Below are 27,359 nucleotides of genomic sequence, written 5' to 3' on the forward strand. Positions count from 1 at the left end.
AATAAGAGGGCTCTTAGGAAGATACATTGGGTTTCCAAACAGACATTTAAAAGCCCTGATGTTAAAGAATTCATTTAAGCCTTGATGTTAAAGAATTCAAAGCACATCAGAGAGCACCCAAATCCATTTACTGGAAAGCACTGGAACTGCATGAGAAAGCAAAGAACTCCCCACATCTTGGGCTGCTTCATCCGGATTTGCTCCTCAGTCCCAGCTTCTCTAACAGGAAGAAGCCATGGTGTCTTCTAGTTACACTTCAGAATGTGCACTTAACAGTCTCCCAGTTTCGCACAGGGAAACCAATGCTTATTTTATCCAAAGTATTAAAGCCAACATGTGGTCTTCCTGACTCCCAATTCAGTTCTATTTCTCTTGGATCATGCTGTGTCATTTTAATTATCCTACTAATCTTTTCCTTTCTTAAAACACGTTTGAAGAATGTCTATCACCAAATTGAAAGTTAGAATAATTTCTAGCCAGAGGAGAAAACCTCGACAGCCAGTCTTTGGCAACTACACATACCACCTGCCCTTGTTCTCCCAAAGAGCCAACACGAAGCTAAATCCACTGGTCAAACATGTCCTTGTTTTTGCCATTAGGCTGCTGACAGCTCAGCTCATTATGCCAAACTCACAACCCTATGCCACTCACAAAGAACAAATGGCACTGAGACAACTGCTGCCAACACATGACGAATCACCCACCATCTCTGACATTCTTGTGCTAGATGAAAGCCAAGACATTTCATACTTCTCAAACTATATCTGTCAGCACATTGTAAAAAAACCATGAATTTTAAGAATAGACACAGTTCATTTTCAGTCCTGGTTCTGCCATTTACTGTGTGACCTTGGTAATATCCATTCTAACGTGGATATTCTAACGTGGATGTCTCCCAATATATGTTAAGGACTGGGTATTCTGAGCTTAGATAGTGCCCCTCTTCCAGGAACTCCTAAATTAAAAACGACAAACTCAGTAGGGTGTGATAAGTGTGAGGCCAGCTGGGAACATGGGAGGGGCACCTACTCCATGTGGTGGTAAGGGGCTGTATTGACTTCCCAGAGGGGACCCCTAAACTGAAGCCTTACAGGACAATTAATGTAGACTGGTGAAAGGGGCACTGAATGGGCATTCCACACAAAAGGAACAGTCAGTCATAGAGAGGAAGGAAGTGAGAAAGATAGTTCACTCAGGAAGTGAAGATAGTTCAGTACATGTGCCACCTTCTGTCTCTTGAACAAGCCAAGCTCATTCTTAATTTGTGCCATCACATTTACTGTTCTGCTCAGAACACCCTCTCACAGATGCCTGTATGATTAAATCCTTCTTAACATCCAGGTCTCTGCTCAAATGCCTCAGAGACTTTCACTGATAACTGTCCTTAAAGTATCTGGCTCTCCCTGACACAGAGAATTAAGAACTGATTTCTCCTGATTGTTCATTGCTGTGTATCCAAGACTCTTGGCATACTGTGCTGGAACAAGAAAAGACTTAATAAATACTTGTCTGAGCTACAGTGTAATGGTTAAGTATATGGACTCTGGAGCCATACTGATCAAGTTCAAATACAGGACTCTGATACTGTTTAGCTATATGATCTTGGGCAAATCATTTAACTTCCGTATCTTATTCTGTACCTCGGTTTCCTCATCTATAAAATAAGGCTAATAATATCTATATTTCATAAGGCCCCAAAACTGGCACAAATGGTGGCTGGCCTTTCCCACTGTAGCTCCAACCAAACAGTCCCAACCATGGCAAAACTGGCGGCCAGTCCCAGCTAGCGTAACAGCCTGTCCCGAGTGCATCCAAGCCTGACACAAGCATCAATGAACTGCAGCTCATAACGTAGGTCCTGCAAGTGACTGCAAGCACAGCGAAGTGCCTGAGCCCGCACTGGTGCTCTGCCCAAGAGGCTCCAGATCCAATGTACCCTGCAGCCAACTTCACACTGCTCTGGAGTCCCACCCAAGTGGCTCCATAAACAATACACCGCATAGGAGGTCTTGGCTGGAACTGGGGCCCTGCTAGAGTGACTCCCGTTCTACAAGGTCAGCCTATACACAACAGCTTATTCACTGTAGTTGCAGCTAGTGCTCACACCCACCACTGTGCCAGCAGCAATTAAGGCCCAATTATAACAGAAGGGCACACACAACCCACATAGGGGTCACCTGGCTCAGGTGACCAGGAGGACTGTGTTACTGGGTCCCACATGACATCTTCTACATAAGACATTCTTTTAAGACCAGGAATGTAGTGGATCTGATAAATAAAAACAAACAGAGCCAAAATGAGAAGACAAAGAAATATGTTCCAAATGAAAGAAGAGGATAAACTCCAGAAAAAGACTAAACGAAACAAAGATAAGCAACCCACTGGACAAAGAGTTAGAAACAATGGTCATCAAACTCAGGAGAATACATGAACTCGGTGAGAACTTGAACAAAGAAATAGAGAATATAAAAAAAAATTTAGAACTGAAGAATAAAATAACCACAATGAAAAAATAAACTAGAGAACATCAACATTAGATCAAGTGAAGCAAAAGATCAAATCAGTGATCTGAAAGATAAGTAGTGGAAAACATCCAAATGGAACAGCGAAAAGAAAAATGAGAGTAGTTTAAGGGATTTCTGGGACACCATTGAGCATACCAACATTTGCATCATAGAGGGTCCAGAAGGAGGACAGAGAGAAAGGAACAGAAAACTTATTTGAAGTAATAATGATTGCAAACTTCTCTAACCTAGTGAAGGAAACAGACATCCAAGTCCAGGAAGCCTAGAGAGTACCAAACATAATGAACCCAAAGAGGCTCACGAAAAGACACATCATAATTAAAACGCTAAAAAGTTAAAGAATCGTAAAAGTAGCAAGAGAAAAGCAGCCAGTTACATACAAGGGAGCCCCTATAACTATATGTTGATTCTTCAACGGAAACTTTGCAGGCTGATGGGAATGGCACAATATATCCAAAGTGATAAAAGGAAAAATTTATAACTAAGAATACTATACCCAGCAAGGTTATCATTCAGAATTGAAGGAGAGAGAAAGAATTTCCCAGACAAGCAAAAGCTAAAGGAGTTCATCACCACTAAACTGGCATTACAAGAAATGTTAAAGGGGCTTTAAGTGAAAATAAAAAGGCCAAAGCTAAAATAATACAAGAAAAAAAATTTCACTGCAAAAAGTAGTCGATTAAATAATTATAAGGCTAATATAAAGATTAGAAGACAGAAGTAGTTAAGATCGTGTAAATACAACAAATTAAGAGATACACATACATGATACAAAATATGACAAAAACAAACGTGGGGAAGGTAAGTAAAAAATGTAATGCACTATAGGCAGTGAACACACAATGCAATGTATATGCCTTATTGTTGAATTGTACACCTGAAACTTACTGGATTTTGTTAACCAATGTCACCATAAAAAAAAAAAAAAAAAAATGCAGCTCACTGCCAGTGTTAATTTTACATAAACATGCTCTTTGAGGCCAAAGCAAATCTGACTGGTTTTCGATGTGAAAATAAAATATAAAAACTGAAAAAAAAAGTAATGCTTTTAGAATATATTTGAACTTAAGCAACCATCAATTTCAAACAGACTGCTATAAACATAGGTTGATATATCTGAATCACATGGTAATAACAAACCAAAAACCTATGATATACAAAAAAATAAAGAGAAAAGAATCTAAACATATCACTATAGAAAGTCAATGTACAAGAGAAGACAGCAAGAAATAGAGACCCACAAAACAACCAGAAAATAATAAAATGACAATAAATAAGCATTTATAATTACTTTAATTGTAAATGTACTGAATACTCCAAAAGACAGAAAGTGGCCTAATGGATAAAAAAACAAGACCCATACATATGCTGCCTAGAAGAGACTTATTTCAGAAAGATACAGAGACTGAAAGGATTGAAAACAATTTTTCATGCAAACAGAAATAAAAAAAAGCTGGGGTAGCAATATATCAGACAAAATAGACTTTAAGACAAAGGCTGAAAAAGATGGCACGGCCATGAATCATAAGGAGCAAGACAAAATCAGATAGTATATGAGTTTGCAATATAGTTGCTTGCAGTAAATGAGTGTAAACAAAAAATAAAACACACACACACACAAAATAAACAAAATAAAGGCTGTAACAAGAGACAAAGAAGGGCACTATGTAACGATAAAGGGACCAATCTAATAAGAGAATATAACTCTAGTAAACATCTATACACCCAATGTACAGATGCACTCAATGTATAGGAGCCCCTACCTGCATAAAGCACATATTAACGGACATAAAGGGAGAGGTCACAGTACTATAATCATAGTAGGAGACTTTAAAACCCTACTTACATTAATGAATATATCATCCAGACAGAACATTAATAAGGAAACAATGGCCTTAAATGATACATTAGACCAGATAGATTTAATCGGTGTTTTAAAGCATTTCACCCCAAAGCAGAATATACATTATTTTCAAGCACACACGGAACATTTTTCAGGATAGACTACTTGTCAGGCCACAAAGCAAATATCAATAAATTTTAAAAGATTGAAATCATATTAAGCATCTTCTTCGACAATGGTATGAAACTAGAAAACAATTATAAGGAGAAAACTGGAAAGAACACAAACACATAGAGGCTAAATGACACTACTAAACAATCAATGGGTTAACAAAGAAATCAGGGAGAAAATCAAAAGATATCTTGAAACAAATGAAAACACAAAGACCCCAAATCTGAGACATAGCCAAACCAGTTCTAAGTGGGAAATTCATAGCAATATAGGCCTATCTCAAGACATGAGAAAAAATTCCGAACAATCTAACCTTATCCCTAAAGAAATTAGGAAAGAATGAACAAAGCCCAAAGTGAGAAGGAAGGAAATAAGGATCAGAGTGTAAATGAAATAGAGATTTAAAAAAAAAAAAAAAGATCAATGAAACTAAGAGCTAGTTCTTTTAAAAGATAAACATTGATAAATCTTTAGCCAGACTCATCAAGAAAGCCCAAATAAATATCAGAAATGAATGAGAAGTGACAAGTAACACCACAGAAATAAAAAGGATTATAAGAAAATACCACAATCTTATGCCAATAAATTGGACAACCTGGAAGAAATAGATAAATTCCTAGAAACATACAATCTTCCAAGACTAAATTAGGAAGAAACCAGAAAATCTGAACAGATAACTCCTAATAAAATAAAATCAATAATCAAAAGACTCCCAAAAAACAAAAGCTCTGGACCAGATGGCTTCATAGGTGAATTCTACCAAGCAAAGGATTAATACCTACCCTTCTCAAACTACTCCAAAATAGTGAAGAGGAGTGAAGGCTCCCAAAATCATTCCAGAAAGCCAGCATTACCCTGATACCAAAATGAGACAAAGACACCACAAAAAAATAAAAATACAGGCCAATGTCCCTGATGAACACTGATGCAAAAATCCTCAAAATATTAGTAAACCAAATTCAGCAATACATTAAAAAGATTATACACCATAATCAAGTGGTATTTATTGCCAAGATGCAAGGTCAGGTCAATATCCTCAAATCAATCAACATGACACCACATAAATAACATGAAAGATAAAAATCATATAATCTTATCAACAGATGCAGAAAAAGCATTTGACAAAATCCAACACCTATTTATGTTAAAAACTCTCAGTATGGTGGGACTAAAGGAAATATACCTCAATATAATAAAGGCCATATATGACAAATCCAGAGCTAAGATCATACTCAATGATGAGAAGCTGAAAAGCTTTTCCTCTAAGATCATAAACAAGATAAAGATACCCACTCTCACTTTTTTCCTTTTTTAACGTAGTATTGGAAATCCTAGCCACAGCAATTAGACAAGAAATAAAAAGCACTCAAATTGGAAAGAAAGAAGTAAAACTATCACTATTTGATGATGACATGCTATTATATATAGAAAACCTGAAAGATTCCATCAAAAAACTGTTAGAATAAATGAATTCAGTAAAGTTGCAAGACACTAATTAATATTCAGAAATGTTTTGCTTTACACACTAATAATGAACTATTACAAAGAAATTAAGAAAACAATCCTATTTACAATTGTATCAAAAAGAATAAAATACCTAGGAATAAATTCAATGACAGAAGTAGAAAATTTGTACTTTGAAAACTGTAAGACACCAATGAAAAAAAAATAAAGACGACACAAATAAATGGAAGGATAGACTGTTGTAGTGGACTGAAAGAATATCATTAAAATGTCCATATTATCCAAATCGATCTACAGATTCAATGTAATCCCTATCAAAATATCAGGGGCAATTTTCACCGAACTAGAACAAATCCTAAAATTTATATGGAACCACAAAAGACTCCAAAGAGCCAAAGCAATCTTGAGAAAGAACAAAATTAGAGGTATCACGCCACCTGATATCAAACTATACTACAAGGCTACTGTAATCAAAGTAGTATAGTACTGGCACAACAACAGACATATCTATTAATGGAACAGAATAGAGGGCCCAGAAACAAATCCATACTTATATTGTCAATTAGTGTATGATAATGGAGGCAAGAATATACAATGAGGTAAGGACAGTCTCTTCAGTAAATGATGCTGGGAAAAATGAACACATACATACAAAAAAAATTTAAACTAGATCATTTCCTTACACCATATACAAAAATAAACTCAAAATGGATTAAAGTCTTATACGTAAGACCTAAAACCATAAAACTCCTAAGAGAATATAGGCAATAAACTATTTGGTGTTAGTTTTAGCAATATCTTTTTGGATATATGTCCTAGGGCAATGATAACAAAAGCAAAAAAAAGAACAAATGAGACTATATCAAACTAAAAATCTTTTTTTGCACAGCAGAGGAAACCATTAACCAAACAAAAAGGCAACCAACTGAATAGGAAAAAATATTTGCAAATAATAAATCCAGTAAGAGGTTAATATCCAAAATATATAAAGAACTCATACAACTCAACATCAAAAAAATTCAAACAATCCAATTTAAAAATGGGCAGAGCACCTGAGTAGACATGTCTCCAAAGAGGACATATAGATGGCAAACAGGCACAATAAAGATGCTCAACATAATGAATCATAAGGGAAATGCAAATCAAAACCACAATGAGATATCGCCTCATACCTGTCAGAATGGCTATTATCAGTAAATCAACAAACAGCAAGTATTGATGAGGATGTGGAGAAAAGGGAACCCTCATGAACTGCTGGTAAGATGGGAAACTGGTGCAGCCATAATGGAAAACAGTATGGAGGTTCCTCAAAAAAATTAAAAGTAGAACCACTATATAACCTAGCAATACCACCTGTGGGTATTTATCTGAAAAAAATCCAAAACACTAACTCGAAAAGATATATGCACCTTTATGTTCATTGCAGCATTATTTACCATAGCCATGATATAGAAGCAACTTAGGTGTTCATCAACAGATGACTAAAGAAGGTACGTATGTATATACAGTGGAATATTATTCAGCCGTAAAAAGAATGAAATCTGGCCATCTGCAACAACATGGATGGACCTAGAGGGTATTATGCTAAGTGAAGTAAGTCAGACAAATAATGTATGGTTCATTATATGTAGAATCTAAAAAACGAATTAAACAAAAAATCAAAGCAAAAACAAACTCATAGATATGGAGAACAAACTAGCGGTTGCCAGATAGAATAGTGATGAAGGGAGGAGCAAAAAAGGTAAAGGGGATTCAGAAATATAAACTGCCAGTTATAAAGTTAGTCATGGGGATGTAAAATACAGTCTAGGGAATATAGCCAATACTATAAAAACTACATATGGTGCCCAAAGGATACTAGACTTATTGTGATCACTCTGTAAGATATATGAATGTCTAATCACTATGTTGTACACCTGAAACTAATATATATTGTATGTAACTATAATTTAAAATAAATAAAAAGACAAAAGCTATTCGTGTTGAAATATATATATATATATATATATATACATACACACACACACACGCACATATATATATATACACATATATATGTGTATATATATATATATGAAGCGGGATACAGTTAATGGCGGGGGCAGGAGTTTAGAAAAAGTCACTGTTTCCAAGACTTATTAATAAAATACACTTAAAAGATTTTAAGCCAATCACCTTTTTTCCTTCATAGGAAGAGAAATCTAAGCGGCCTCCTTTCTGGAGGAACTAGCTTTCTTTTCTCAAGCAAGTGCTACCTATAAACAGAATCATTTGTCAGGCACCTACCTTGCTTGTCTGATTTAGTTTGATCCCAGGTCCTCGAACCAACAGTGGAACTTTGATATCAAACTCATATAGCTGCCTTTTGTCTATTGGCAAAGAAAACTGTCCTGAAAACAAAACACATAGGGTAACGAGGAGCCAAGATAGAAGTATCACTCATGCATTTGTTCATTTAATAATCAAAACAACTTTGTTCTACTAAATTATGGTGTTTTAATAGGAAGCTTAAATTTGCCTGAGCATCTTATTACTATAAGGCAGGATGAACAATTAGTTCGTCTTCTTTAAATAAATGCCTAGGTGGATTCCCTGGTCTAATATAGCAAAAATTAAGCAAAAAGAAAGACTGGAAAGTACTGAAACACAAAGATAATTTATGTATGATACTCGACTTGATCATAATTTAATGAGTTTATTCTAAAAACTGCTAAATAAAGAGACAAAAACATTTATCTGGCCTTTCCTGAATAAACTGCATGTTAAGATAACCAAACAGCTGATGAGAGAAAGTTCTTCCCTGAGGAATTCCAGCTAATAAATGCAAAAGGACAGAGTTAACGAAGTCAACATTTTGCAATTTGAGGGAATGATGGATTTAAGCAACAATCATCAACAGAAGCTTTAGCCACAAAAAGTTCACAGGACAGGCTCCGGCTGATACCACAAGAGCCATCAATCAATATTAATATCCCTAAAGTAAGGCAACCAGATACCACAGGCATCACGAAGTGATGCAATAGGAAGTACACAGCAGCATCACCAACAAAGCATTCTTGCTGAAAATGTAAATTTCTGTTAAGACTCTAGATCTAACTACCAATCTCTAGAAAATGCCAGATATAAACAAGTAAGAACACCACAAGACATCAATTAGCCAAATCCAGAATGTGAGATATTCTACAGGACAAAAGACCAGTTTTTCCAATAAATCAGTGGCAAATGACACTTTAGGACCTGTAAAACCTAAAGGTAACGTGGACTTTTTCTAGATCCTCATACACAATACACTAGTCAGATGCAAAATCAAGTGTTGATGTGTGGAATCACAACGTATGGGGTTTCTTCAAAACTTCACTAAAAAGAAACGGAAGGGTAGAGAGAATTGAAAAGATTGGCCACATGGAGGTTATTTTACTAGTCTCTACTTTGGGTGCTTAAAAATATTCACAATACTACATTAAACGCCCAGTCAATCTGCTCCTATGTAATAAGCAAGCCTCAGGTTAATTCAAGTTTATGAAATTTATAGGTGGGGAAAGAAGACGACATTGCTTTTTAATTACACAGAAGGTCCAAGTAGAAAGGATGAAAGTCAAGGGCATTGGGCTGACTTATACTGCAGTTTGGAAAAGAAAAAACAAAACAAAAACCACTCATACATATACATACACATACACATACACACACACACACACACACACACAAATCAAAATAACTAATTTCACAATTTCATAAGAGTTTTTCCCACAAGACAACCTTCTCTTGGTTTTCCTGTGGAAAGTATCTTACCTCTATTCTCTAAGATCTACTTGTCCTTGAAATCTAATTCAGTTTACCTCCTCCTTAAATCCTGCCTCCAACCCATCAAGCCTACTCTGCTCCTGACTCCTAGAATATCATGTAATTTAGCATATAATGTAGCAAATAATGAAACATGGTCTCTCCATGTGGGAATGAGTTGGCCCTTAACCAGAGGGGTCCTGAAGGGAAGACCCTCCCTCTGGTCTCTCCACTGCTATAAAAGGTCTAGAGCTCCTGCCATTGCTACTGGTTGGGTGGGAAAAAAAAAAAGACACCTTGCAAAGGTCACAGGAGTACCTAACCATGCCCCTTACCTGTGTGATAGCCATTGTCCGAGGTATAAAAGATGTAAGTGTTGTTGAGCTCCCCATTGAACTCCAACCTCTTGACCAATTTCTCCACAAGGTCATCAACTGAGAGTAGAGTTTGCCACCTGGATGTGGACAGCAATAGGACCTCAGAAACGTGGCTGAAGGACACCCACAAAACCTCTAAAGCATTCTCTCCAAACACTCAAATCCCAAATATTTCCTTTCCTCAGACGCCCTCATTGCAAAAAAACAGATTAGAAAAATTCAGAATATAGTTAGTTCATTCCAACTTTAACTGTTTCCAAAGAAATAACTAAGGCTTTTTATTACCAGTTAGCTTTATTACTACCACTGGTGATGAGAGTAGAGACAACTGGAAGGGAAAGTTGTCAATTCAGTACTGAGTAATACAGATTAATTCAGATAGACCTGTGCCACAACAGTGTTTACTGGTCTAACCTAGGGGTTGGCAAACTATAGCTAGGGGCCAAAGCCTGCCCATTACCCATTTTTTCAGTTTTTAAATTGTGGTAAAAAACAAAAAATTTATCATCTTAGCAATTTTTAAGTGTACAGGTCAGTACCATTAAGTATATTCACATAGTGAAACAGGTTTCCAAAACTTCTGCAAATCTGAAACTTCGTACCATATTAAATGACAACTCAGTTTTTATACACACGCAGTTTTATTGGAACACTGCCATGCTCATTCACTCACATATTACCTAGAGCTGCTTTTGTTCTCCTACAGCAGAGCCAAACAGCTGCAACAGAGAAATGATCTGCAAGCCTATAATTATTTACTATCTGGCCTTTTACAGAAAAAGCTTGCCAACCCCTGGTCTAAAATATACACCTTTAAGAGAAAGTAATGGATTTTTAAAAAATGACTTAAAAGAATGTCTTGAAAATTCCAAACAGCAAAGGTAAATATTTTGCTCTGGTCTAAGCCTTTGGGTCTTATGCAAATATTGAGGGGACTGATCTCTAACAAAGCTACTTTTTCTTTAAATGGAGAAAACTTTTTTCTTAATCAAATGGCTCCAGTTTGCAATATGTTTTAATGAAGCAAAAAAATGGATTATTTAATTAGTTGTGGGGCCCAAAGGCCACCTCATACACCTGAATGTTAAGGAATCTCTGCTTCTGAGGCAGCAGATCCCCTATGAAAGAGTCTCCTCCGTCAACGTGATTTTGTCTCAAGGATAACCATGTGGTACAGTCCCGTTCATAGGCTGATTTGGAGGGTCCTCAAAGACCATCCAGATTGAGAATATAGCAGCTTGTCTATGGCCATGACACCCTGAACAAACCCGATCCCGTCTGATCGCCGAAGCTAAGCAGGGTTGGGCCTGGTTAGTACTTGGATGGGAGATCACCTAGGAAGACCAGGTACTGTAGGAGTAAAAAATAAAAAAAAGGGGATCTTAAGACGACAAGTTCCTTGCAATCTGTGAGGTCAACCAAGGGTTGCCTGGCCTAAAAAAGAAAAAAAAAAAAAAAAGAGAGACTATAGCGGCTCTTACCTTTTCCTAAATGCATTATCTAAAAACTGTATTGAAGAATTAGTCATTGGGGTCTTGGCTTGCCTAATTAACCAGTGCTTGTTCTAAAATTTCAAAGAAAAAAAATGTTAACACTGAGTCATCCAGTCAAATAATCTACTAGAGTAGATAATTAAAAGGATTTTACACTTTAGCAAAAACTAACTGGAACCTGTTCAAGCTATTTTAGACTTTCTCTCTTCCTCATTTCCCTCCCATGTTCCCAAAAATATTTTCTGTAGATTATCACTCATTCCTTAGATTTTTCCTTTGTCAACAGAATTGATAAGCATTAATAAGAGATTTAGTGAGAGATAAGGAGAAACTACTGGCTCAAAGGAGATTAAATTTTTAACTGAGTCTCTGCTTTGGGTCTACTACCCAAACTCCAAAAGGATAAATATTAACTTTATTTTCCTCTAAGTTTTGCCTAATAAGTCCACATTTTATTGCTTTCTATTTTCTTACCCAAGATAGCCATCATCCCAAACCTTGGGGAAAATCTTGTCACTAAAACTTCAAGTCTAAATCTGGAGGGTTCTTCTCATTTAAATTAAAAAATCAAATTTTTAATAAAACAAAAACATTGTCATACACCATTCTCTTCTTCCTTCCTGTTCTTAAAATCCTAAGCTACTATCTCCCAAACTATGATCCTCAAAGTGTTCTTTAGTTAATATGTTTGAGAAATGCTGTTATAGCATATCCTCCTGTTGAAAATTCATGTTGGAATCTGAATAACTGAAATATCCTATAGCAGAGTGACTTATTTAATCTAAAGTTTATAAACTTACGTGGTCCTGAGAACTTCTATCAATTTCTTCTGGAACACAATTTGAGATGGCCTTCTAGTTTAAAACTTAGTTCACTCAGCTTTAAAAATCATACTTAATAAGTGCATGCTTACAATATTCCAGGCAATATGCTAGATGTTTCTATGTACTTTAATCCATATAGCAGTCACCTTGAGGATTAGGATCTCCCACTTTAGATAGAAAAATAAGTTAGCATCTACCTCATGGTTAGGTCATTTAGCCAGAAAGTAGTAGTGCTGAGACTAGCTCCAAGACTCATTCTTTCCACCAACTCATAAGCAATTAAGATTTCTGAGTAAGAGGTATGAAGTAGTAGAGGCCTTCTGCATTTGAACCAGTGCCAATACCCTGTGCCAAGGGAAGGATAAGTAACTGGCATATGAGGCAAATATATAGGTTGTAGCTCTTATGTTACCTTATCTATCTCACCATTCAACTTCCCTTCCCAACAATATTGCACTGTGTCACCCCTCTTTTTCCTATGCCTCAGGCCTGGTGAGGGCCACCCAGAGTAGGCTGCTGCAGGCCCAACTTGGCCCCAAAAGACATGTCTTAGCCACTGCCAGACAGAGGAGAGCCAGCACAGAGGTTATCAGAAGAGCCTGTAGTCAAGAAAGATGGCATCTCTTTAACGTTCCCTGTGGACTCTCCAGTTGCTCACTGGATATGTGGCAGGAATCTTATCTGTACTTCTGAAGCAAGTTTATACTATCTATTGTACTATAGACAGGTGTAATTAGCTTTAAAAGATCTGGAAGGAAAACCAACTATAAGCTCAAAGGCTCCCTGACTAGTATACAATTAACTATATTGAGTATAGCTTAATTCAAGGATTAAGGGAAGCTACCGTTCCATGAATGTTGAAATTCTTGTTTCTTGGTGCAAAGACATTCTGGAAGGTCTTCTGGTACTGAGGTGCAGCTGTCCAAGGTGAATGAGGCGCTGGAGTGGAGATCATCATGAAGAACGGTTCAGAGTTGGACTTGTAATCCAGGAAGTCCAAGGAGACATTAGCCTGACATATACAAAGATTTGTCATCTCCTACCCTATCCACTAGTTGAGGACTTGATAGATACATGTTCTCTGGTGAACAGAAGGTACAAGGTCCTATTAGCCTTTAACCAATCTTAGCATATAATCTATGTCATGGTCATTTGCAAGCATATTGTTGGAACAAATATTTGGCTTTTAGGCAATACTTATAAAAACTGAAAAGCACACCATCCTAAAAAAGCAATTAAAATCTTGATGATTTTACATGATCTAAAAATAAAGTGTTATTTCCCATAAGAAATAGTAATTTGGCCATTTTAGTATTAACTTACATTAATGCAGCTTAGAGTATATACATTTGATACCTTAAAGAATATAGTCAATCTAATTCACAACAGAAAAAGGTATATTACTTTATTCTTACAAAAATGTGTAGAGTTGATATCATAAGTTAGGTCAGCTAAAGTAGCTAAGCTAAATCAGTAATATTAAATCCAAGTAAATCACACCAGGGCTTTAATTTATATGGACGTATATTCTATATTTGCTATCTGGAGATACTTTATGAAAATGAAAGCATCCCACACATGCGAATTGTTCTAGTTGATTTAGTATATGTGTTGCCAAAGCAAGCTCTGTTCTAGCTGACTTATAGCCTCATTTATTCCCAATACTAAACTTGAAAGATACTGACTGTATTAATTGCCTATCGTCACTCTGCCTACCAATTTACTCTAGCCTTGTCAGAAATCTGTGGTTTCTCCAACATGCCAGGCAAACTGCTGCCTCAGTGCCCTCACATTTTTCATTCCCTGTCTGTGGCACTCTTTCCCCTGACCTTTACAGTTCACTCTCCTCTCCCTCACGATTTTGTTTAAATATTACCTAAGTAATCCCCATAGCCTGTATCATTTCTCTAACTGATCAGCATCTAACAAAACAACAATGAAGGTGTATGTACATACACATACGTATAAATAAAATCAGCCACTAAAAAGTTACTTTCCGCAGAATCAAAGACTTTGCTTCATTTACTGCTGAATACCTGCTGAATAATAAGTGCTGAAATATTTGGTGAATGAATGCTCTAAGGAGTTATCATTAGGAACACCTTAGACAGGAAAGGGAAGTCCCAAATTCACCCAACTTCAGTATTTTTTTATTAATATATAAATACCCAATGCCTAAAGAACTCCCATCTCCCTATCCTCCAACCCTTATGATGAAGCCGCTATCTTGTAGCTTATGAGTAAAATTGGAGTCAAAAGTAGAAATCCTTACAAAATAAAACCTCTCTGAAGTAATCTCTATAGTCTTAGAGATTAGCTTTGGGAAAAGGGATTTGTTGCTGGGATTTCAAGAACATTAGATCTGAGCCTGGCTTATATACAAAGAAAAATACCCTTAGGAGTTTTTAATCAGTTGGAAATATTCTTTGGCAGTTAGATCAAGTTATTATTCATTCACATTGTCCAAGATGGATAAATATAACTACAGGTTTTCTAGGCAGAGTCTTCAATCAAGTGTGAGCCAAATCTGCAAGGACAGAGCTTCGGTAACTCACCAAAACATCTGTCAGGTAGTCCGCGCTGTAGTTTTCACCATGCTTCCGTGCCTTCCCATTGATAGAGAGGGTATAATTATAGTATTTAGAGTTCTTTTCCTATTAAACAGACAAAAATAAAATTTGTTATGAGGTCAGTACACAAAAGTCAGAAACCATGCTGGGCTAAACTATACTCTGTTTAAAGAGTGATAAGACATTGTAAAAAAGATAATTACTCAGGTCAACATTGGATTTTTCAACTAGCATTTATTAACCTCTAACATAGTTTCAATAATATATCCTACTTAAAAAACAAACAAACCAGGAGTGGGTCAAGTAGAACAGCAAAATGTTGCTAAACCTTCTGTAATGCAAGAAAAGTATCCCACAAAAAAGTGACTCACAAGTCAAAAGACTTTCCTTTAAGGAGATAAAATAGCCAATCACAAAAGTGGACAAGTTATTTCAACGTCAGAGCTAAATCAGAAAGTAAACATATTTTGCATCGGTAGGACTGTATGTAATTGTCACTCACTTCAATAATCACTCACCAAAGCATACCAATAACTCCATCCCAGAGGAACATGTTCTAGACCACCTGCATCTGGAGCTCCATACTGAAAAACAAGAGAAGCAGGGCATTAGAAGTCCTTAGATATGACCAGAGCATAAAGAAACAGGAAACTTTTGGAATCTTTTTACATCAGTCCCTGAAACATAGTTAAGCGCTCACTTTCCCCAAACATATAAACCAGCTAAAAGTAAAGAAAACTATACTCTTAGAAACCTCTGAAGCAATAGTTAGCAAACTATGGTCAATGGGCCAAATCTAGCCTGTCTACTGTTCTGTATGGCCAGCAAGCTAAGAATTTTTTTCCAGCCATTTAAAAATATAAACACAAATCAAAAGAGGACCATTTTGTGACATGCAACAGATAACGTGAAATTGAAATTGCAGTGATGATACAGTTTTATTGGAACATAGCCACATTCATTAGTTTACATGTCTATGGCTGCTTTCAGGCCACAATGGCACAGCTGAATAGCAACAAGAGAGATATATTGTCCTGTAAAGCCTAAACTATTTACTTCTAGCCCTATATAGAAAAAGTCCACAGGGCTCATTTGCTGAACTACTGAGAGCATGACCTGTGGCTAACAGCGAAACTAATCCAACTATGAACTATCAGCCTAAAACTTCAGTTGTCCTGCTGATGAAATTTATTTTGGGACTCAATTTATTTGATAAGATGAATAAGTGAAGAAACCATAGAATCATCCCACTGTATTGTGACAAGGTTTAATACTGCACATGAAAGGCAGAATTTAATACCTGAGAACTAAATCTTTGTTATTTGAAAAAATTTCTCTTTATTTTGTATACAGGATAGATGATCTTTCATATATAAAGTAGTACAGGTTCTTTTTATGACCCACAGCCTTAACCCAATAACCTAGTATCCTTAATTATTTCTCACGATTCTTTTCAAATTGGCTCATCTTCCTTCAAACCCACCTAATTACTGTGGGGAGGGGGAGAAGTAAAAGAAATGTCAGATCAGATATTAAAATCTCTAGCAACCACAGATCTAAAGCATATAAGAAAATGTACATCTTCTTTGTCCGGCATCCCTACTTTTACTATAAGGGATAACCCCAAACATTCTCATATCTGCTATTTCTTTTAAGCTTGAACTCTAAAAGCCAAGGCCAACTGTGGTGGATGTGAGGCCATGAAATCCGGCACTGGCAGGTCACAATGAAGTATCTCTTCGTCCATGTCCACAAGGCCATCAAACCAACTACTCGGCCGTAAATTTTAATGTCCTGAAGATCTCAGGCTCTTGGTGCTCTTTATCACTGATTTCTCCACATTTTATTCCCACTTTTCAGGTTGGAGAATGGGTTAAGCATAAGTTGTTCTAATTCAGAGAAGACAGTAAGAGGAAAAAATAATTCACTCTGATCCTAATAAAGAGGAAATGGAAACAAAGATACCATGACAGCCACATGACAAGCAGAATTCTTGAGGAAAAAGAGGAAGATGCATCAGACAGCAGCAGTCCTGGGATAATTTCAAATAAATGCTCCTGAAACTACTTAAAGGAATAACTGTAGTAACCAAGTCATGTAAATATGTTCATGTAGGTAAGTTCTTATTTAACAGGCAGATTAGGAGAAAACAACATAAACCAAAACCCCTTTAACATAATTTGAATGGATGCTAACTAAAAAACAATTAACATGAATTACATTAATTCAGCTGTTACTTTTTTTAAAAAAAGGATTAGATCATTCAACATACCTCATTTAAGTATTTCCCTGCAAAAAAGGTCTGATAACCACACACTGATCTGAGAATTGCTGGGAAAGTATTCGGTTCCTGAATCTTCTGCCAAGACCTACTACTGCAGTTCCCCTCTAAAGTGTTGTTAACAACGTGATGATTATGTGGGTACTTCCCTGTCAAGATACTGGCTCGGCTTGGGCAGCAAAGAGCACTTGGCACATACTACAAAGGAAACAGAAGCAAAAAGAACAAAGTTACACAAGAAAGATGGATTTCTCATCATTTCTAAAGAAAATAAAGAAAGCTGCTCAATACTTTAATTTCAAATTTCCAGTTTCCCATCGAATAGAGATTTTCTTTATACATAACACACTTCTGAGCTGCTTTAAGTTACAAACTAGAGATAAAGCAAACCAAGAGAATAGATTTCTTTTTCAGATGGTTTCTTTCTGAAGGATAATATAAATTATTCTAATCTCAGCTGCCTAAGAAATAGTTACATGCAAGGAGCACAGTGTGGTGGGAACCAGGTCTTAACTAAAGATAAAGGATACTACTTGAATGTAATGTCTCTAAGAAGTAGAGGGTAATTTTCAGGTTGATCTATAGCTTTACACATTTCCTGTATTACCTTATACATGGGATATGGATTTTTTTTTTCTATGCTATGTTTCTATTAGCTACTGCCATCAATATATTTAACCCATTATACCCAATAATATTTGTATAATTTTTAATATACATCACCAAGCCACTTTACAGATGGTAATACTAGCTTATACTTGCACCAGCCGAGTAGGAATGCTCATTTGAACACACCCTTGCCAAAATTACATATTATCCCTTTTAAATACTTAGCATTTATTTGGTCTTTCAAATTGCTTTTGACATTTTAAAATACTGGTGAGGATGAACATTCTCCACACACATACTGACCAATCGTTTATGTGAATGGTTTGTTCATGTGCTTTGCACATTTTTTCCTCCTGAGCTGTTGGCCTCTTACATAAAATTTAAGGATTCAGTAGTGTTACAGATACTTCCCATTTTTTACTTTTGCCCTTTAATTTTGTTAGATGTTTGACTTTTGTAATTTTTACATTGGCAACTCTTTTAATTCTTTCCTTTTGTCTCCTGACCTATTTTTAGGCCAATATCATACTGTTTCCTATATCTGCATACTATAGTATAGTATCCAGTAGAGCATATTATATCAGTCACAGAGTTCTGTAACTTTTATTTACATAGATCTTAAATAACCATTACTAGCCACCACCAGCTATTCCTAGAGTCTACATTCTTCCTGCTATATGAATGGGAACTTTTCTCCCGCTATATTTCTCTAACTGGTTTTATGGAAGAAAATTTTTATTTTTTCCATTTCTACCTTACTAAATGCTATTAAGTTTTCCAACAATTCTATTTTCTAGGCAAAAAATCCAAGTAAGTGGAAATATTTGTCTTTTCCCATAAGTTTTACATCTTAATTCCATGAGACGTATGCCAACAACTAGACAGTTCAGAACAACATTAATTGGGAGGTATTCTGCACTTGTCTTCTCCCTAACAGTAGTGACATGAGTCTTTCACCTTAACTATAAGGTGTGCTATTTGTCTGAGGTATTCATCATAAGGATGTATTCTTCCAATACTTTAATAAATTACCAGGAAAAGATGCTAAAACTTCAGAGGACTTTCAAGCATCTATTGAGAAGAACATATAATTATCCTTCTTTCAACTATTAATACCATGTTGGTAGACAATATAATAATCACCATTATGTAGTATCTGTGGGTTCTGTATCCACAGATTCGACCAACCAACCAACTGAAAATATTCATAGTCGGGAAAAAAAGTTATGTTGTTGATGTGAACTATATGTAGTTAGGTTTATGATATGGGTACGTCTGTATGGAACATGTACAGACTTTTTTCTTGTCATTATTTCCTAAACAATACAGTATAACAACTATTTATATAACATTTACATTGTATTAGGTGTTATAAGTGATCTAGAGATGATTTAAAGCACGGGTCTCCAACCTCTGGGCTGCGGACCAGTACCAGTCTACAGCTTGTTAGGAACCAGGCCACACAGCAGGAGGTGAGTGGCAGGCAAATGAGCAAAGCTTCATCTGTATTTGCAGCCACTCCCCAGCGCTATCATCACTGCCTTGGCTCCACCTCAGATCATCAGGCATTAGATTCTCATAAAAGCACCAGTCGCAGGTGCCAAAAAGGGACCACTGAAAGTATACAGGAATATGTGTGCAATATACATGCAAATACTATACCATTTTATTTAAGGGACTTGAGCATCCACAGATTTGGTATCTTGGCGGGTGGAGGGTGGTCCAGGAAGCAATCCTTCACAGATACCAAGGGATGATTGTACTTAGTGTAAGTCAGGCACTGATATAAGTGCTTGCTTTACATGTATCAATTCACTTAACCTCACAAAAACCCTGTGATAGCTTTTAGTACCCCCATTTACAAATGTAGAAACCGAGGGCCAGAAAGGTTAATAACTCGCCCAAGGTCACACAGCTAGAAAAGAGGCAGAGAGCATTCAAAACTAGGCAATCTAGCTCTAGGGCTGATGCTCTTAAGCACAATTCTATGCTGCTGTTCAATGGATTTTCTGATATTAAGCTAGGCTACCACTTACTTGGGTATGTATATGGTTCTTGAATTTGTTAGTATTTTGAGTCTTTGCATCTGTTTATATACATTTATTTGTTTTCTACATACATATATATGTATACACATATATACACACATATATGTGGTTGTGGGTTTTGTTTTCCTATTACCTTTGTCATGTTTGGCTATCAGGGTTAATTAGGCTTTGTAAAGTGGCCTGCAAGCTTTTACCATGTAGCAGTTTACATAGCATGAATGTTTGGTTCTTATGATTCATTTTCAAAGCTCAGTTTCAAAATTCTCTAGTTCTGAGTTACAGATCAGACTGGCTTAGAAAATACCTGCAGTTAATCTTCAACCGGTAAGAAGTATTAATTTAATTAAAAGAATTTATATCACATTAAATAAAGTCCTTCCTTCAGATCAGGCATTTAACTAGATAGAAACACACAGATTATACTACACTACCCCAAAGAGAGTGTTTCTTCTCAGAACATAAAGACAAATTAGCTTCAAAACTTACAGCACTGGAAAAAGTCATCCCCATCTCTCCGATGAGCGCCTTGGTTTTCTTTAGTGGTGTCTGTAAAGTAAATATTTGTTAAACAATTTCTTTAAACCAATAAACTACAACACACGGACCAAAATTCATGGTTTTTGCATCTTATCTCAACTTTTTTTCCCCAACCGATCAGCTCTGTCTGACACTAAGAAATGGCCAAGAGAGTGTGATTCTGGAGATGAAGCAAACAGGTTTGGCTAGTCAGCGCTTTCCTATGCAAAAAGTTCAGGAAGTCATAATGCTTGCAGGAAGGTAAAGTTCACAGCTGATGGCATTATTCTAGCAACACTGATTTCAATGTAATGAAATTTTGTGCCCGTTTCTCATTAATCGCCAGCCCCCTTATGAGATAGGGCAGACCTATAACTATTATTTCATCTTTAGAAGCAGGATGTGGGAAATTATATAAAAAGGGTCTTCCACCTCTTAAAACAAATATAATACTCAGGTTCTGAAAGCCAGCAACGCCCTGAAGCTCTGAAACCTACTCAAATACCAGACATTCAGTGGTGGAGCCCAGAAACGCACTTTTCAACTAACAGCTCACAGCCCTCTGCACTAGATAAATCACCTCAGGTAAGGACTTGAACTGGATGGCAAACAGGTATGTATACAGAACCCTGTCAAGCAAAAGACTACTCAGAAATTACTTCTTTTCTATCCTTGCTTTTTATATTTTGTTTAAAATCAAAGACACAGACAGGTACAGAGAACTATTAATACCAAATCTCATAGCGACGATAAAAGTATGAAGACGGTCCTTCAAATACAAATCAAAGAAATACTAATCTTCATTTAGATTCCACACAGCAAGAACTATTTAGGAGGCTTATTTTAGTTGTATTATGAGTCAGTTCATGATACTCAAGTACTTTTGAAATCTAAGACCATACTGAATGCAGCTTTAAGTGTACTTTGTTGTATTCCTGAAAAATAATCCAAATATATAATGATGTTAACAACGGCCTCACTTTCAGTAGTGTATAAATGACTTTCCTCATTGTTTTATATAGATAGTAGAAAAACCTAAGGAACCTGTAAGCTCAAAAGGATGAGAATTCTTATTCAAGAAGAGCTTTGATAATTGCATGAGTAGATCCGTAATAGGTTCCCGGAAATGCTAGAGATATATAATGTCTTTGCTAACCTTTAGAAGCAATGTCAGCAACCATGATCTGGGTGCTACCCTCAGGTAAAGAACACTGGGCTGAATAAAACATCAGTTGGATGATCAATGTGAGTTACAGTGAGGACATAGGGAGGGGAAACAAGACAAAGTGTAACTGGGAAAAAGGACCATGTGAGTCGATTACATGGGACTTAATCATCAAACTAACTAATAAATATGCAAAGCTACTGAAGAATGTCTGATTTATAGTAAGACTATATGGTGATCATGACACATGAGTTAAACACTTAATTTGTGCCAGGCACTGATCTAGGCAAATGATAGAATGTCCTTCCCCAGATGATTCTTATACTTTTGAGGACTCAGGTAAACAAACATTTTGGGCAGTGAAAAGTGTTATAAACAGAATAAACCAGAATTATGTGCTTACATATGGTGGAAGGAAAAGAGGAAACTACTTTAGATGGGTGGTCAGAAATGGCCTCTTTCAGAAGGTTACTTCAGCACTGAGAGTCACATGATGAGTCAGCCATGCAAAGGTCCAGGAGAAGATGCTTATTGGCTGAGTGAATACAAGTACAAAGGCTGCCAGAGAAGGAAAGAGGCACATGAGACAGAAAGAAGGCCAGTGTGGCAGAAGCAGCACTGTAAGAGAGTGGGATAAAACAAGGTCAGAGAGTTAGGCAGAAGCCAGAGGATGATACAGGGTTGCATAGTAAGAAATTTATATTAATAACCGTAAAGACTTTCAAAGATGTAAGATTCCACATTAAACCACAATCACACAAGTACTATAATCCTTTCACCTGAGTTAGTCTGGGGGAATAATTACTATTTTGCCAACTATGGTGGCAATTCATAATCTTTTGGGGGGGGTCAGAGACCTCCTTTCTCTCCACAAAAATGAAGATAATATATAAAGAAAATTATGTTTAAAGAGTTCCATGACCCACCCTGGTGCCCTTGAATGTCACCTAAAGAATGTGTAATCTATGGTATAAGTAACTGTGTGATGTGAATATGGGAAATGACATCTGGTAAGTCAGTATTATCACAGTATTCTCAAACAGGAGAAAGCACAGGGCTGTGAGATCACAAGACACCACAAGACACCAGGTTTGGCCCCTCATTAGCTATACGAAGCTTGGTCAAGTTACTTACCCCACTCTAATTTCCTCTGATTTGAGATAAGGATAATACCTACAGCAAAGGACTCCTGTGATAACTGAAGCACAAGTATAAAACACCTTACACTCTAGCTCCAAGTAGGATCTCAAATGCTGTTTCTGTCTTAGCTCTTCCCCTTCAAGTCCCATTTGACAACTAGTAATAGAATATTCCAGAAAAGTCTACAAGAGAAGCCAGAATTCTCCAGGTAGTTGGGAACATGAAAGCTGTCTTCTTCTCTCCACTAAATTTGGGTTCTTCTGTCCAGTATAAATAAACATTTATTAAAAAAAATCCGCTATGGTTTAAAGAAGCAAATATTAACATGCTAAAGGGAAGAGACCTCAGATACATATATACAGACCACATCTGTGGTCTACAAGAACTGAAGAGAATTCTGAACACACCTTAAAAAGCGATGAATTTTTTTTTAACAGAAGTGTGAAAACTTTATTTTTAAATTATGCTTTAGTCGCTAAACTATTATTAATTAAAACAAGTTTTGTGAGGAGGATAAGCCTAGCTGTTGGAATGGTGGAAAAACAAAATAAAATCCAAAAGGGCAATTAAGTCAAGACACATCAATGTCAAAGTGGCTGAGTAGAAACTGAAAGGCAATGAGGCATATGTGGCAGGAAGTATGGAGTCAAAAATGCAAGCATCTTAAACATCAGCTAGAAAAGACTCTCATACTCTGAACACAGCCCTGCGTAAGAAACACATTTTAATTCACAACCTAGAAATATATACATATTGATACGCTTACCTTTACCACATGTACCATACACTTTCTATTCTACTTTATATCATAGGAAAGTGAAAATGCTTGTAGCTACTCACTAAACTGACTTCACAACTCACTCAATGGGTTGAAATCAGCAGGATGAAGGACACTAAGCTAAGGTGTTACCACACAGTAAAAGTTAGGAACCTCTTGCCTGTTTCCATAATTCAGCACTTAGCTGGAAGCAAAAAGAGAACTGAAATGAAGAAAGCAATTAAGCACTTAAAAAGAGGAATACTATATCCAAGGGGCAGAGCACTAGTCAAGATTTCGTCCTGACTGCTTCAACTATTTACGTGCCTTAGGCAAGCCACTTTCCGGGCCTTCATGAGTAGGGAGTTGGGTAGATGTTCCTGAGGGTCATAAACTTGAGAACTTACAGAAGCAAAACGAACTGGGAAAGAATAAAGTCTCGTGACAACACCCATTTGATATAAAATGTAACACTGACAGTATCTAATGCATCAGCCAGGTGTTCAATTAGGCTAATTGGACTTTCCTGATTCTTGAGAGGCAAAGCACACCCTGAATAGTTCGAAACGTATCAACCAGATTAGTCCATTTCAGCACTTATTTTATACATATCAAGCACTGACACTGTACACAAAGACAAAGGCAGAGGTGGCCTAGGTCCTCACAGAAGGAGCCTGACTTGTCTTTCAAGCCTCTAATCCTAAAGAAAACCAAACGCGGCTTGCGTGTTCTTAGCCAGCACCTGCTCCTCATTGGTTCAACCCACCCCTAACTGGCGTCCACCTGTTTATCTTGAGATATGAACGCAAACTCCGCAGCAGTACGGTCCAGACTAGAAGCTCTGTGTAGCTCTGTGTAGCTCTGTGTGGTGCGCGTATGCGTTTCAATCCAGAAGAGCCGCTGGAGAAAGAAGAGGAGAGTCCTGCGGCCCCTCAGACCTCGTAAAGGGCCTGGCTTGGCAAAAGCAGACAGTTCAGGGAGTCGGGTGGGAATGGGAAAACAGGGCAAGAAACCAGGGAGTCAGCCCAAGAGATAGAGGGGCGGGGCAGAAACAGAGAGGAGTTACCATGCCGCCGAGCACTTCGTCCTGGTCGTCGGTGAGGAGCAGCACCACATTGGGCCTCCGAGAGCCCGCCGCCACCCGGGAGACCAGGCAGCAGCCCAGCGAAAGCAGCAGCAGTGCTAGACTGCAGGAGGGGAGGTGGTGGGGGCTGCGCCGTCGGGGCCCACCTGGGGCCAGAGGCAGGAGCCGCATGGTGGACAAGGCTCCGGGGAGGACCCCGGGACAGTGTCGAAAGACCCGCAGGTGGCTGAAGGGTAAGAGGCTGATGAGCCGCAAGAAGAAAAAGGCCGTATGGTGAAGGCCGGGGTCTAGAGTCAGGCGTTTTCTCCCCGGGCGTGATCACGTGAGCCGGGACTGGGGCGGAGCACGCCGTGTGGCCACGTGACAGCGGCGGGGCGGAGCTGCGGGCCGAAAAGAAGGGCGAGCGGGAGCAGCGGAGAGGGAAATCCGGAAGTGGGTCGAAATTCGCGAAGACCCGGGCGGAGTGCGGGGCGCGCGCTTGTATTTCAGTCATTGTCAGGCTCGGGTTGGGTTCCGGCAGGGCCTGTTTCTGAGTACGTGTTGTGAAAACTAAAATGGAGGGAAGATAAGTCGAAAAGGAGGAGAGATTCAGCCAAGTTAGCGATTGAGAGAAAAGAGGAATATATTTACTAGATAGTAAGATCAGCTGGTGGGTAAAGTCGGGGCTCTACTATGTTTTAATTCCCAAGACAACGAACACTAATTGGGGTCCTTATATTTAATCGTTTTTGATTTTGTCTACAACTCAGCTGTTAAATTTGGAGCTGGATTTCAAGTCAGGTCTCTTAACTCTTAAGCCCGATTATTCTTCTTCAGCTCTTACAGTGGTTTCCAACAAACCAACAATTTTAGGAATATCCTGACAGCCTAATGTTTCTTGGTCAATTTTTGAAAACCCTCTTAGAAGATGTGGAAGGATGTGCACATTGAACAAAAACAAAACCCCTGAAACATGGTCACCCAACCACATTATTAAGTAACCTTGAGGGAAAAATTCCATGAAACTAGGGCTTCAAAAATTTCTGTGGTAGCTCTAGAGCAGCTCTATCATGCCCCTCTGCTGAAGTCTATGAAAACAAATATCCGTGGCACGGTGAACTGTCTGTCAAGACTTATTCCCAACTCAACAACAGGCTGTACCTCCTGGGTCCCAACAAAGTGTATTTTCTCTAAGCTGGGTTATTCAGCACAAAAGATCTTTTAAAACTTGTGAAAGCACTATACTATAATGTCAAAATAACTGTGGAAGTACTTCGAAATGCTATATATACAACTGCAAGTATTAGGCAGAAGGAAGTATTGCTCCAATTTTCTACCTGGAGGCACATTCTGAACCAGGGAGTCAGAAAGAGGATTCCATAAAGAACAAAGTTGAGTTGAGGGAACAGAGATTAAGTTTAGGGGAAACTGAGGCAGCTGGAAGTTGTGGGGCAAAGTTCCAAAGCGGAGAAAGCTATGTAGATAAAAAGCTCCATAAATCTGCATAAATATCCTTTTGAACGCTAGAGGTGTGTGTGCATAAGGTAAAGGCACCATAAGGTAAGACAATGAATGACTATGGAAATACAGTAATTTTCAAAGGAATTGGAGATGTTTGAAAACCAGCCAGGAGGGAAAGATTCCTTAATCACAAGGGACATTCAGCTGAGAACCCAGAAAAGGGTGAAAAGTACTGTATGCCTATGATAACAAAGTTTACAACAAGTATTCAAGATAGGAAGCTGATCTGCAAGAACCATAACTTACCTGCCAAAACAAGGCCCCCACTCTTTAAAGGAAGACTACAAAATCTAAATATTCACAATATGAAATTCACAATGTCTTGCATCCAACAAAAAAAAATAACTACACAGGCCCCCAAACAGGAAAATATGACCAATAACCAGCAGGAAAATCAGTTCATAGGAACATAATAACAGAAATGAAGGAATTAACAGACCTGGGTGTTAAAACACCTACTATGACTATATGTCATAATATAGACTCTCTGGGCATCCTACAGAACATATCCATCTATTACGTTGATGATATAATGCTGATCAGGCAGAATGAATAAGAGGCAGCTAACATGCTGGAATCTTTGATATAACACATGTGCTCCAGATGGTGGGAGATAGACCTTATGAAAATTCAGGGACTTGGCACTTCAGTTAACAATTTTAGGGGTTCAAAGGTGTGCCAGGGCATTGCCTCCAGAGAAAAAACAAGTTGCTGCACCTTGCATTTCTTACTACAAAGAAGGAAGCACAGTGCTTGGTAGACCTTTTTGTATTCTGTACATAACTCATTCCACCTGGGGATTCTGCCGTGGCTCACATAGTTCCCTCTTTCCCACAGTTTCACTTTCTGCAGTTTCAATTACTCATGGTCAACCATGGTCAGAAAATATTGTATGGAGAATTCCAGAAATAAACCCTTCATGAGTTTTAAATTGTATGCCATTATGAACTCTTGTACCAGTTCTCCTCTACCCAACACAGGATGTGAATCTTCCCTTTGTCCAGCGTGTCCATGCTGTATATGCTCCTTGCCTGTTAGTCATTTAGTAACCATTTTGGTTATCAGATCCACTATCAAGGTTTCGCAGTGCTTGTGTTCAAGAAACCTGTATTTTACTTGATAATAACTCCAAAACATAAGAGTAGTGATGCTGGCAATTCAGTACTAAAAAATAAAGGCTCTTCTTTTAAAAATATTATATTACTTACA

General features: G+C 37.5%; 1 protein-coding gene and 1 pseudogene across 1 annotated transcript in view; one reads left to right on the plus strand and one right to left on the minus strand.

The window, feature by feature from the left end:
• The window catches only part of GNS (glucosamine (N-acetyl)-6-sulfatase), a 29,740-nt gene extending 4,752 nt beyond the window's left edge, over window positions 1–24,988 (minus strand). The window contains exons 1-9 of the mRNA XM_023520570.1: window positions 24,633–24,988; window positions 20,475–20,534; window positions 17,323–17,529; window positions 15,569–15,634; window positions 15,036–15,134; window positions 13,325–13,492; window positions 11,645–11,727; window positions 10,122–10,240; window positions 8,290–8,393 (exon numbers count right to left, since the gene is read on the minus strand). Of these exons, the coding sequence (XP_023376338.1) occupies window positions 8,290–8,393; window positions 10,122–10,240; window positions 11,645–11,727; window positions 13,325–13,492; window positions 15,036–15,134; window positions 15,569–15,634; window positions 17,323–17,529; window positions 20,475–20,534; window positions 24,633–24,821 (1,095 nt within the window). The 5' untranslated portion in view covers window positions 24,822–24,988. The remainder of the gene's footprint in view (window positions 1–8,289; window positions 8,394–10,121; window positions 10,241–11,644; window positions 11,728–13,324; window positions 13,493–15,035; window positions 15,135–15,568; window positions 15,635–17,322; window positions 17,530–20,474; window positions 20,535–24,632) is intronic.
• Window positions 11,404–11,522, plus strand: LOC111730043 (annotated as a pseudogene).
• Window positions 24,989–27,359: the final 2,371 nt, after the last annotated feature.

This window comes from Pteropus vampyrus, unplaced genomic scaffold, assembly GCF_000151845.1.
Source record: "Pteropus vampyrus isolate Shadow unplaced genomic scaffold, Pvam_2.0 Scaffold9, whole genome shotgun sequence".
NCBI lineage: Eukaryota > Metazoa > Chordata > Mammalia > Chiroptera > Pteropodidae > Pteropus > Pteropus vampyrus.